General features: G+C 32.8%; 2 protein-coding genes across 3 annotated transcripts; both read left to right on the top strand.

Moving 5' to 3' along the window:
- Positions 1–2,454: 2,454 nt before the first annotated feature.
- LOC107426013 (EID1-like F-box protein 3) lies at positions 2,455–4,621 on the top strand. The gene has a single exon (XM_016036091.4). It carries the CDS (start codon positions 3,244–3,246, stop codon positions 4,276–4,278), a length of 1,035 nt encoding a protein of 344 aa, XP_015891577.1. The 5' UTR covers positions 2,455–3,243; the 3' UTR covers positions 4,279–4,621.
- A 2,180-nt stretch (positions 4,622–6,801) lies between these two features.
- On the top strand, positions 6,802–13,582 carry LOC107426016 (CSC1-like protein At4g02900). Of its 2 annotated transcripts, none has more exons than XM_048480291.2 (12): positions 6,802–7,032; positions 7,638–7,983; positions 8,213–8,362; positions 8,595–8,730; positions 9,105–9,206; positions 9,479–9,598; positions 9,716–9,796; positions 10,280–10,620; positions 11,121–11,366; positions 11,832–12,156; positions 12,724–12,957; positions 13,182–13,582. In XM_048480291.2, the coding sequence occupies exons 2-12, from the start codon at positions 7,670–7,672 to the stop codon at positions 13,398–13,400; spliced, it is 2,268 nt and encodes a 755-aa protein (XP_048336248.2). In that variant the 5' UTR covers positions 6,802–7,032; positions 7,638–7,669; the 3' UTR covers positions 13,401–13,582. The 2 variants fall into 2 exon arrangements, with proteins under 2 accessions (XP_048336248.2, XP_015891582.3); XM_016036096.4 differs by having other exon boundaries at positions 6,802–7,046; positions 13,182–13,581.
- Positions 13,583–13,776: the final 194 nt, after the last annotated feature.

Genomic DNA, 13,776 nt, shown 5'->3' with positions numbered 1-13,776 from the left:
TGAATAGTTTGACTTTTAGATCTATTGATAGTTACCCAAAAAATCCCATCCGCCCAAGGAAAAAAAAAAAAAAAAAACAAACACCAGAAAACTTTCGCGGTCCATATCTAAATTTGATTAAAAAAATATTTTATAAGCATGGGAGATTATCTGATTTTGTTCACTGGTTTGTTAATCTTTGCATTCTTTATTTTCTTTTTATTAAACTCTTTTAAACAATAACAAAATAAAACAAAAATATCAATCCATTTATCTCCCATTATATGGATTTTTTATTTTGTATTATTTCGCTTTAGGCCTTGGCATGATAATTTATTTATTATGCGTATGGATAAAAACCTCAAATATGAACAAGATTTTTTCTAAATTTGTTGGAAAAAAAAAATATTTTTTAAATGAAAATAATCTCAAGAGACTTTATGCCATATATAGAGGCGGACGTTTACCTGGGCCCACAAATTTGTGGCCCGTGGTGTCCCACCAAAACAAGAGGCAGCATCTCTTACCAATTTCAATATCCTGAAGTCCCCTGCCATATGTGATCGTCATAATAATAAGCTAAACTGGAATCAAACAAAGATAAAAAGGTCGTTCTTACTAGAAAAACTAAGGGGGCAAAAAAACATGGTTATTGCTATTTAGCAAACGCCATGTGACCGACAAAGCCTGAGGGAGTGCTCTCTTGCCACCACGTGTTTTTCTGAGAAACGACAGTCTTTAGTCATAATATAGGATTACAAAGTACAGTACAGGTCGTAGCCACGTGTACGGCACAGATTTTGTACGACGGACGCGTTTCAATATTTTAGACGTCGGATGCAATATGTTTTGAAGATTAGCTGATGAACTCTGTGCGATACAGCACTTTAGGAAACAACAAATAAAGAGACGACAGGTGGCTCGTGTCTCAAAATTTTTTCACTATCACCGATGCTTACTTTGCATTCCACCATCGCCATTTTTATTTTATTTTATTATTTTTTTTGTTTCCCATTTTTTCACCATTCTTTAAGTAAAAAGCCGTATGAAAGTAACTCCTTTTTCCTGTAGGAAAAAAAATAAATAAATAAAAAAGAGGTAGCTACTGGGCATCTCATCTGTGCACGGTGTCTTTGTACTGTCTTGTCCTTTTGAAAAACTTGGTCGACACAGGAAATTAATTATTATTTGGTTTACTTTTTTTAAATGTGCAACTTTTTTAATAAATATTTATATATTTTTTTTTCTAAGATATAAATATTTATAGTTTTGATTACGAAAAAGAATAATAGATATGGATGGGGAGATGGATATCTAGAATCAATAGAGGTGTAAGAAGAGAAAAAGTGTTGCGAACAGAGAAATGATGAATAAAATAAAATTTAAAAATTAAAAAAGCATTTGAGATTATTTTTAAAAATATAAAAACTAAAGCCAGTTTTTGAAAAATAAAAGCTAACAATATTTTCCAATAATTTTGATTTTATATAGTTGAAAAACAAAACCGTTAATAGATGTTTACTAAAAATATATTCAATAGTTTTGTATGTTGATTTTGTCTATTTAAAATTTTTTTATCGAATTAGATAAATAAATAAAATTTTAAAAAAACCATCTTCAATGATTTTATATATTAGTTCTGTTAAACTAATGTGCCAATAAAAAAAATATAAATATAAAAAATATTGTCTATTTTTAAAAATTTTATTAGACAGTCTAAGTCATCATTTTATTTATTTTTATTGATTTTTGTTAAAAAAATAATAACTTCTACATAGATTTTTAATTTTTTTTAATTATATATAATTTTAAAGTAAAAAATTACATATTAAGATTATAATATATGTTAAACAAAACCCATTAAAAATAAATTATCTAAAATATTTAAAAATAATATATTATAAACATAAATAATTTTCTAAATCAATACCACATAAATTTAAAAAAATAAAAATAAAAACTATTGAAAATGCTCGTATAGTTTAACAGTGGTTTGACAATGTCTTAAAAAAAAATTCATGTTTGTAATTAATTTAAGTTTGAGTGCTCTTGGTGGAATAGCAATAAAAATTATCGTTGTTATATTCCAAAAAAGACGCTACTTCTTAACACATGACATAACCAACTGTTAAAGTTGAGTTTGCATATAAAAGCTATCAAACTATCATATTCTTTTGGGGGAGTGTTTCATTAATCAAAGTATTTGAGAATTAATTTTTCGAAAATCGTTTAACCTTTATATAAGTACATTTAACGGTTATTCAAAAAAGAAAAAAATGCATTTTGACGGTTGGTTCAAAAAAGAAAAAGTACATTCAACGGTGCATAAAACAGTTACAGAAAATTAAAGATATTTAAAGGCATGATTTAAACCCCGGATACAAGGACCAAGACAATATTTGTAAAAGATAAAAATTTGATACATGAAACTTGCCCTTCTTTTAGCTGTTTTGAATTTGAAAATTTATACCAACATGTGATAAATGACATTATGACACGCCAATTAACGCGAACCGTAAGGAACATAAATCGTTGCACTTGTAAATAATGTCGCTTCGATGGTGTTCCATCACTTTTGCTATGTGTCTCCATTCAACTATTCAGACCAACCAATGAGAGCATGCCATGTACACACGAACAAGCCTCTCCCAGAGGAATTTAGCACATACACAACCTTTAAGGAAACTTGGGTGTCTAAATCCAGAACAGACAAACTGATCGTTAGCCGTTAGCAAGTCATATAAATGACAAACCAAACGCTAATTTAGCATACCACGGACCAACGACCCTCTTCTTTTTCTCCATGCCACATGCTAATCCAAAATAAAAATAAAAATAAAAATAAAAAACTGAAAACGCTCATAGCAAGAAGTGAAATACACGTGGTACAATCTGACCCTTCCACGTGTAGAATACTGTCACTTAAAAGCTCAATCATTTTGAAAAATGGCTTGTTCTAGTGGAGTCATGTCTGAAACTACGTCAAAACATGCCACGTAGCCTTAGATATTTTTGTGCCCCAAAATAAGATCTTTTCAAATCGGAAATCGACGGACACGTGGCAATTGATATCCACTTTCAAAGAATCGCTGACGTTACTCCTTGATTCTCCATCACGGCATTTCAGCAATACAAAGCCAACACGCGTCCTATAGCGAATAGAAACGTGCCACGCATTGTCTTTTTAGCAGCATTGGGGGAAGCCATTCGGCCACTGACAACAGAACACGTGTCTACAAAAATGTTCTATACACGCCGATTTATATGAAAGCGTTGACAGGGTCTTCCCTTTGGGAGTCTCCAGCTAGTATTGTTCAAATGAGTGCGAACAGGAGGATGAGAAGGACCTCTCCGGATCAGGGATCGGGGTCCGACTCCGACAACTCGGGGATTGTCAATGAGAAAATACTCCTCCTCGTCTTCAAGTCTATTAGATGGGACATACAGACGCTCTGCTTGGTCGCGTCGGTGAACCGGAAACTTCAAGCAATAGTGACCAGACTACTATGGCGAGAGGCGTGCGAGAATCGCGCCCCGCGCATGGTAGCGGCACTGACGAAAAGTGCGTCGAATGGTAGAATAGGCGGTGGATGGCGTTCCCTCGCCAAGCTAATGTTCTTCTGCTGCGGATGCGAGTCGACTCGGCATTTCAGAGTGAGTCGATCATCGCCGGGTCACGTCGTGAGAGCCAACCCGACCCGATTTTCGAAAACTTCGGGACGGAGTTTTCTGGTTAGGCAGTGTCGTGGCGACGTGCTGTTCGTGAGCGATCCTTGCGAGCATCCAATGGGAGAAAAGGAAGACGATTTGGGAATCTACAGAGGAGTATTCGAGGGATTTATAAGATCGAGAACGAGAGCGTATTTGATCGGACGGCAGGTGGAGCTGGAAGAGAGAGTGAGATGTCCTTACTGTGGAGCCCGCGTGTGGAGCATGACTGCGGCTCGGCTCGTTCCAAAGAGTGCGGCTAGACGGCTCGGCTCACATGATGGCGGTTTGGAGTATTTCGTATGTGTGAATGGGCATTTACATGGATCGTGCTGGCTCGTCCCTCTGTCTTCCGATGAGGATAATGTGGACGAGGAAGATGACGAAGATGGCAACGGGGATGATGATTTCGCGGGTGATGATGGGGCCCAGTCAATCGATGATGAGGATCTGACGGTAGCAACAAACAGAAGAAGCATGATATCCGATAAGAAGTTGTTGTTGGAAATGGACCCACAAGTTGATTGCATGCGTGGTCCCCATGTTGCTTCAAGTTCTGTGGGCGCTAGCAGATTTAGTTTTGAGCGTTAGTTTTCGATGGGAGTAGAGGTACCAAAATTCATTGTACTGGGTGAAAAATAGAGTGAAATTGATGACATCGGGCTAACACCATTTGTAGCTGACGTGGAATAAGCGTGATTTTTTTTCTTTTTTCTTTTTTTCTCTTTTTTTTTTTTTTTTTTTTTTTTGGGATTTTTCACTTTAGCTGGATATTATGAATTAGGAAAAAGTAGTAAAGGTTGCTGTGCTTCAGAGACTTTTATGAATTCTACTGGATAGCTCATTGGTTGTGTTGTGTGTCAGGCAGTTTACTTTATATTGTCTTTCCCATGTGTATAGCATTTGTAAGTAATAAATTTATTCCTCTTCTTCATATTTCCTCTATATATATATATATATATATGTATATATGAATGATTAAAATTGGGTTGGGTAGAGGGATAAACAGTAAACTTATATCGTTAAGCAACCGAAATTGTCTGCATATGCTAATTAAAATGAGTAATTGAAAATTTATGAATGGCAATTAATCTTAGTACAATTATTTTGATTCAACATGATCGACATATTTATTTTTATTCTATCACTTAAGTATCCAATCAAATTGCACAAACACTTTTTTCTTCTGCTAGTCAAATTAATTTTATTTAAATTTTACCTTTTCTGAATACTATTTTTTTTTCTTATTTGTATTTGCCGGCCAATTGCTAAATTTGAAAAATAGTTTTTGTGATGGATTATCTTTATTATATGTATGTATACATTTTCTAGAATGGTGCATAAGTTCGCAGTAATGGTTTTCTTTATTTTTGTTCAGATTGTTAGGGAAAGCTTAAAATGTAGCCTTTTCGTTATTTTCAATTGCAATTGCAGTCAACTACTAATTTTTACTAATTTTTATATTAAACTTGTTAACATCAGTTTTTAAGTAAATATATTTATTGTTCAATTAAAAATTAGATAAAGATATTAAATATTAGGTATATTTTTTAATTTATTATTCACAAACAATTCATATTTAAACAATGAACATAGTAGTTTTAATTAGTGTCTGTTTATTTAGTATTTTGACATAATATTGATGAATTATTTTTGTATATGATCCTTTTTATTTTGTTTTTGTAAATGATGTTAATTAGGAAAGAGTGTTAGTGCTATCTCTATCTAATTGTATTACGAGTTAATTATTTTTGTATGTGATGAATTATTTTTGTATGTGATCTTTTTTTTTTTTTTTGGGTAAATGACGTTAATTAGGAAAGGGAGTGTAAGTGATATTTCTGTCTAATTGTATTACGAGTTATTAGCTTTGTTAGCCACTCATTTTCTTTTTTTTTTTTGGCACTTTGGTTTTTAAATTTTAGTTTTTGATGTATTTTAATCTTTAAGCTATGTTTTTTGTCTCTTTATTAGTAATTGTAAGATGTGCATTGTACTTTATGCAACATATAAATTTTTGTGGAATGGCCTAATTTTATAATTTCATTGTTTTTTTTTTTAATAATAAATGTTGTATATATTGAAATTGCTAAAAATTAGATTAAAAAATATTTCAAGGACCAAAATATACAAAAAAATAAAATAAAAATAAAAATTAGGGACTAAATTACTAAAAGAAAAAAGTTCAAAATTAAAGTGTAACTATGTTCATAATTTATGAAATAATAATAATTGAGCCAATAATCCTTATTTAAATTAAACGAAAATAGAAATATTGGGAGTATATAATTTCTCAAGTGGAATTAGTAGGTGATTGAATGGTACAATCATATTATTCCAGACACTAATTGAAGATCAATCACAACTTTTTTTTTTTTTTTTACAAATAAAAATTTATTTATATATGTTCACTAAAATGTAAAAACCTATATATATGTGTGTAAAATTAAACTGCAAGCCAGTTTATGTATTATTCACCAAAAAAAAAAAAAAAAAAAAGCCAGTTTATGTATGTATTGATGTGTTGTGTACTTCATTAGAAATATTTTAAGACATTCGTTTGCATTTCACTTAATGCTCAGGGAAGTTTGGGGAAGCAGTAGTCTACATTATGGAAGAGTGTCCTAATTGGTTATCATTTGTTTTATAAGCTGATGTGATCAATCTTTTTGCTTCTTAGGGAATTTATTTTTCTCTCAAAAAAAAAAAAAAAAAAACAAAAAAAACAAAATAGAAAGATTAGGAGTTTTATAGTTTCTCAAGTATAGTAGGTGATTGAATGGTCCAATCATATTTTAGACACTAATTGAAGATTTATCATAATTTTTATTTATATATGTTTACTAAAATGTATAAACCTATATAAAAAATATTTAAATTGCAAGTCAGTTTATATACGTATTAATCTGTTACTTCATTAGAGATATTCTAAGATATTTATTTGCATTTCACTTGATGCTAAGGGAAATTACTTGCAAGATTATAAAAATAAAATAAAAACGAAATCCATAATATTTTAAATAATAACAATAATAAGCACCAACAAAATATATAATTAAGCACCAACGAAATATATAATTATAATAATAACAATAATAAGTTGAAAATAAAAATAGAGGAGGGGCAAATTGGTAATAGAAAAAGATTCAAAAAATCCCGGTAACGTTCCAGCGCGAGTACAGCGGGACCAAGTACACCTCCGAGCTCCATGCCGCCATTCGGTTTTTCAGAATGCATGTCACTCCGCAAAATGTTGATCATCAAATCGCAAGCAAATTCAAACCCTAACGCCGTCTTCTTCTGTTCCAAAATTTACTTCCACCGAATCCAAACTCACCACCTGAGGTACATACACGTAGGTAAATGTAATCGTCCTCCATTAATCGCTCTCTATTCTTCACTGACAATCAGGTTTTGAGGAAATTTGGGATTTCCATTCATGTTTATAACCCTGAATAATTAGATGGAGTTTCTGGAACTGTTTCAATTGCTCATATAATCCTTTTATTCCTATTAGAATATATTTAAAATTTATGTCGGGGGCATATCAGATCGGATTTTATTGGATTTATTTTATTTTATTTTTTTTTGGCTTGAAATGCAGTTTTTGGTCGATGATAATATAATCACAGCTATTTCATTTCGGTCATAATTAATTTTCTAACAGGTTGATTTTTAGTAAACATCAATTATATTTGCTTCCTCCTAATTTTTGAACCCAATTACATTTGAGCATTATCAGTTTTAAGGATTCGTGGTTAGAAAATTCTTCATAATTGTGAAATCTGATGGCAGTCCCACTGTTATTTCTTATGTGTTCTAAAAGACTAAAAAAGGGAATTCGTAATTTGATTGTACGATGAAACTGGCATAAACAGACATAATACTCTTTTTTGAAGTTTTAGGCACATTGTTATCAGAAACTAAGATGTTCTCACTTGTTGTTTCAGTCTAAATTCAGGAGGATCGACAAGGCAAAAAGATGGCCACTCTTCAAGATATTTGTGTTTCTGCAGCTATAAATTTATTGTCTGCATTTGGATTCCTTGTGGCTTTTGCCATATTGCGACTCCAACCAATCAATGATAGAGTGTACTTCCCCAAATGGTATCTTAAAGGGCTTAGAGGAAGCCCAACACGCTCTGGAGCAATGGTGGGAAATTTTGTTAATTTGGACTGGAAAACGTATATAAAATTCTTAAATTGGATGCCAGCAGCATTGAGTATGCCCGAACCTGAGCTTACTGATCATGCAGGGCTTGATTCTGCTGTTTATATCCGGATTTACCTACTTGGGTAAGTTGTTAGGATACGGTTGGTTTCATACTTGAATCTCTATAATCTATCTTTGTATCTGCTCAAGACCAAGTAAGTCTACTTGTTCATTTCCACTTCCACCAATACGTTTTTACTTTGATTCGACACAAATAGAGACATTTCACCTGTTAAAGATATGCACTGTTGCTTACCTTATATTTTCAGCACCTGGTCCATCATCTGATCATCTAATGATGCTCATCCGCAGCTTGAAAATATTCGTCCCCATAACATTCCTTGCTCTTGTTGTTTTGGTTCCCGTTAATTGGAGTGGGAATACATTGGACGGGATTAAGGATTTAACGTTCAGCAATATTGACAGGCTTTCAATCTCAAATGTTCAACCAGGATCAAATAGGTAAGAAGGTCTATCTTTTTAAATTGAGCTGTTTACCCTGTCCTCCTTTTTAAAGCATTTTTAATATTCTACCTGCTATTTATGACATGCCTCATTATATCATGTTGAAGAAATATCGCCCACATTTTGTTGCTTTTTCTTGGCACCTGGTTACTTTGTCTTCTGAGGTAATTAGTGTACATTGCTGTATTTCATAATTCATGGTAACTAAACATTATTATGCTATTGGCAGGTTTTGGGTTCATTTAGCAATGTCATATGTCTTCTCATTTTGGACATGTTATGCATTATACCATGAGTATAAGACGATTGCTTCTATGAGACTTCGATATTTAGCATCTGAAAAGCGTCGTCCAGATCAATTTACGGTGAGGTTATCTAGCTTATGGTCTGTGCTGGTTTCCCAGTGTTTATTTTTTCTTCTTTTTTCTTTTTTTTTTTTTTTTTTTTTTTTTCGTTTGACGGGCTATACTGGGATTTCAAAATCCACCAATGAGACACTCGTTTCCACAGAAATCGACACGCGTCAAATTTTAATTGGCAAGGATAAAAATTTTTAACAGTCGCGAGTCAGCCTTTTTTTCTTATAAGGATTTGTGACTATATCCTTTTAATCTGGAAACTTTAGAAGCTATCAAAACTTAGACAACAATCTGACCTTTATCTGATAATGGTTATGATTATATTAGTAGGTATTTGTGCATATATATTTAGCAATCTGCTTTTTATTTGTTTTTCACAGGTTCTTGTAATGAACATTCCCCCAGATCCAGATGAATCAATCAGTGAGCATGTTGAACATTTCTTTTGTGTCAATCATCCCGATCATTATCTAATGCATCAAGTATGGAACTCTACATCAAGTTTTGCTAATTATTTGGTTTGACTGGTGAGGTAAACAAGAAATAGTGCCACAAAATAATGAAAGACAATATAATGGACTGACGTTAAGATACATATATGGACTTGTGAATAGGGTGAAAGTTCACTTCAGGAGTCACGCATTGGATTGGAAATAAAAATATCATCCATTTGTTGTAGCTACGATAAATTTATAGATTGAAGTTTTACCAAAACTGTGCCTTCTTTTTTTTTTTCTCTCTCCAATACCTGTAGGTTGTATACAATGCGAATAAACTTGCAAAGGTGGTTGCAAAGAAGAAGAGTTTGCAAAATTGGCTTGTCTACTATCAAAATAAGCATGAGAGAAATCCTACAAACAGGCCTATTACAAAGGTTTCTTTACATGATAACCTGAGTTGTTTCCTGTTTTTGTAAATATTTCTGTTATTGAATTTTGTTCATTAGCATCTACGCTATCTGAGTTTATTTCTCATGTCACATTATTTATAGACAGGTTTCTATGGCCTCTTGGGGAAGGAGGTGGATGCAATTGATTATTATACTGCGGAGCTTGAGAAATTGTCCCAACAAGTAAGTATCAGCTCTTTGTAGCATGTGTGTCAAATTTGTCTTGAAGACCTTTCTTGTTTACAATTTTTTTTAACTTTGCTGTGATTACAATTGTAGTTTTTAAAAGAAAGTGACTGTTTAATGTCATTGGAAATGGTTCTTAAGGTCAACATAAATTTTAATGGGAAAATATTATCTTTAGTGGAAAAGATAAACTTCTCCAGAACCACAATTTGTTTGCTGTTTGAAATAGTCATTTTCAAGCAATGATGAGAAGTTGCTGGTAATTGAAACAATTCTATTTCTGTCATGTACACAAAATTCAGGCTCAGTTAAAACGCTATTAATTTTGTCTGGCTTTGATACTCCTTCCTGTATGCAAATTTTCCTTATCTTTCCTTTTGTATAAAATAAGGAAAACTAATAGAGAATAGATTGGTAATAGATAATAGATTGGTTCATTATGTCGTTTCGTGAATAGCCTAATGACATAACTTCTCACAGGAAGAGGAAGAAAGAGAAAAAGTAATAAGTGATCCCAATGCTGTAGTGCCAGCAGCGTTTGTTTCATTTAAAACGCGATGGGGAGCAGCAATTTGTGCTCAAACTCAGCAATCAAATAATCCTACAATCTGGTTGACAGAGTGGGCTCCTGAGCCACGTGACGTCTTTTGGGATAATCTTTCAATTCCATATGTTTCACTAGCAGTGCGAAGACTTCTTATTGCTGTTTCTGTTTTTTTCCTCATTTTCTTCTTTATGATTCCAATAGCCTTTGTTCAATCTATGGCCAATATTGAGGGAATTGAGAAAAATGTTCGTTTCTTGAAGCCAATAATAGAAAAGTGAGTTTCTTCTGCATTCTTTTAGTTGAATATTTCCTTTCAGTATGCTCGGCTACTTTTTGTTATTGAATTGTATCTAATCCTGTGATTCTTAAAACCTACTTCAGTTGTGTGTTAGTAATGCTACATTTTTAATTTTATAGTTGCTATGTGTAAATATCATTTTCACATTGTGTAAGGTCGGGAATTACCTAGATAGAACTAGTTCTATGATATAAGGCACTATATCACTTAAGCTTGTTGCTGCAATTATGAGTTCATGCCCTACTTATTGTCCGTATCATGATTTGTCTTATGAAAGAGAAAAGAAGCAGCAAAAAAATCACAAGAGAAAGAAGAGCACGTATGTTAATAATTGAGGGTTATACTGTGTATTCTAAATCGTTTGCTGAATTATGGTAAAAAATATAATTATCTAATAATTGCATCTAGTAAAAATGTCCTGGTCTTAGTTATGAACTAAAAATTGAATTATCGTACTCTGGAAATTCCTGTTGCAGGAAGGTTATCAAGTCTTTTATCCAAGGATTTCTTCCGGGTATAGCATTAAAGATATTCCTTATTCTACTTCCAACACTCCTCATGACTATGTCAAAAATAGAAGGCTTTACATCAATCTCAGCTCTGGAGAGGAAATCAGCTCAGAAGTATTATTTTTTCATACTTGTCAATGTGTTTCTTGGAAGCATTATTGCGGGAACAGCATTTCAGCAGCTTCACAAGTTTATTCATGAGTCCTCAGGACAGTAAGTATGCATAACTCTTTCCATTCTCCAGTTTACATAACTCATTTGTTAAAAGTCACAGCAAATAGAAATATTTTGTGGTATATCTTGAGCTCAGAACATGCACAAAGTTTTGAGCTTAATATTGTTGATCAAGTTGTTAAATTGAACATACACATTAGACCTTGAAGACAGGAAAATCTGAATTCAGCAGGAAGGTTTCTATTTTAATTTTTTTTTTTTTTGGTTAAAAGATTCAGAGTGCTATCTGTACAGAAGCCGTTTTGTTTATGATAATGTGGAAATAATATTTTTTTGGTTTGAAATAGTATTGTCTGTACTTGTAATTCCTCTGTTTCTTTCTGGTTCCTTTTCTTGTGAACAAGGTTGATAACATGTTTATATCTGTATCAAATATATTTGATATTCCAAACTTGTCTATTAATGATGAGATATTCTGACAGGAAAAGTCTGCTGCTCTTACAGATTCACAAAAACCATCGGTGTGTCCATCCCAATGAAAGCCACATTCTTCATCACTTATATAATGGTTGATGGTTGGGCTGGAATTGCCGCAGAGATTCTGAGAATGGTTCCATTAATTATTTTCCACCTTAAGAACACATTTTTGGTTAAGACAGAACAAGATAGAGAGCAGGCAATGGATCCTGGTAGTTTGGACTTTGCCACGTCAGAACCTAGGATTCAGTTATATTTTCTGCTGGGACTTGTTTACTCTGTCGTAACACCTGTACTTCTTCCTTTTATTGTGGTCTTCTTTGCTTTTGCCTACATGATTTTTCGCCATCAGGTACATCATGTACTGCTTTATCTAAATGAATGGTCATCTTTATTGTTCTAAGTCTTAACATATGAAACAAGTAGGTGGGATGAGGGGATGGAAAAGAAACATGGAGCAGGATTAATATTAGCTGTAACTGTAACATTGCATAATGTTTGACATGAACGTCAAGCTTTTGGTCACCAAATAGCAGCATCTAAAGCAATTTGGATTTTCGACCCTGTCCCGTTTGAAAATCAAAGAATCAGTTTCTTCAAGCAGTTCGATTTATATGGCTAATATTAAGCCATTGCCCTATCTAATCTATACCTTTTTCTGGAAAAGATATAAGACAGCTTTTCTATCTTCTGGTCTTAAATCAAAATTTTCACGGCGAGACTTGCTCTCTGCTTTTGACAAAGTTTCACACAGTACTTCATTTTCATATATTCAATGTATTTTGTTAATGCTTTTTATTTATTTATTTATTTATAAGAATGTATCTTGTTATGCTAGTTGGACAGCTTTTCTAATTTCTTCCCAAATCTTTTTTTTTTTCTTTTTCTTTTTCTGGTCTTTTCAACCTTTTTTTGCCAGATTATCAATGTTTATGACCAGAAATATGAGAGTGCAGCAGCCTTCTGGCCAGATGTGCATCGCCGTTTAATTATTGGCTTGGTTATAGCTCAAATTCTTCTAATGGGATTGTTTAGCACAAAAGATGTTAAAAAATCATCAATAATACTTGTTGTACAACCTATTTTGACAATCTGGTTCTTTATATTCTGTAAGGGGCGTTTCGAATCAGCATTCAAGAAGCTTTCGCTACAGGTTAGTACAGAAAACATAAAGCAAAAAGAATTATTCTATTCAGTTTAGTTTTGTGAATATTGATTTATGGGATGTGTCATCTAATGGTGAGATGGTCTCTATTATTTCAAATAATACACCTGATTCAAGATGTCTGTTTTCTTTCTTGGAAAATGAAGCTGATAAGAAAAGTTTCCTGCAATATATTTTCTGTGGGAAAATCTGAATATGATATTCGGTGGCAGGATGCAATGGTAAAGGATACACTTGAACGAGCTACAGAGCCAAACCTGGATCTGAGAGCCTATCTCAAGGATGTTTATGTACATCCGGTGTTCAAGGATGGACAGATGGAAAGACCCGTGGTCATTGATGAAGAAGAGAGCAATCCGCTAGTGCCCACAAAGAGGAACTCTAATCGGGATAGTGAAGCCAGCTCAGAAGCTGGTGCTTCCAAGACTTAGAACTGCCATTGCATTTTGCATCAACCTGTTGATTCAATGTTTCCTACTCATTCTCTGTATTTTTATAGTTTTTTTTTTTTTTTTTTCTGTTTAATATAGGGAAAAAAATATACATGTAAGACAGTAACTGCTATCCTCCTACTCAAATGTACATGTAGTTTTGTTTTTGCTTGCATTTATATTTATAGATTTTCTATTAAAATAAATGTGAGTAAAAAAGGAGTAAGCTTTTTCCATATATATTGAATTATTGACATGGTCAGTCCTAGTGAAAATTCATTAAATAGTAAAAATTTACTAAAAATAATATACAAACCCGCTAAAATCAAAGTCGTATTAACAATGAGTAAAAAGGCGAAGAATTCTCTTATTATTA

Source organism: Ziziphus jujuba, chromosome 9 (assembly GCF_031755915.1).
Source record: "Ziziphus jujuba cultivar Dongzao chromosome 9, ASM3175591v1".
Taxonomy (NCBI): Eukaryota; Viridiplantae; Streptophyta; class Magnoliopsida; order Rosales; family Rhamnaceae; genus Ziziphus; species Ziziphus jujuba.
This window is presented reverse-complemented; position numbering and strand designations above follow the sequence as displayed.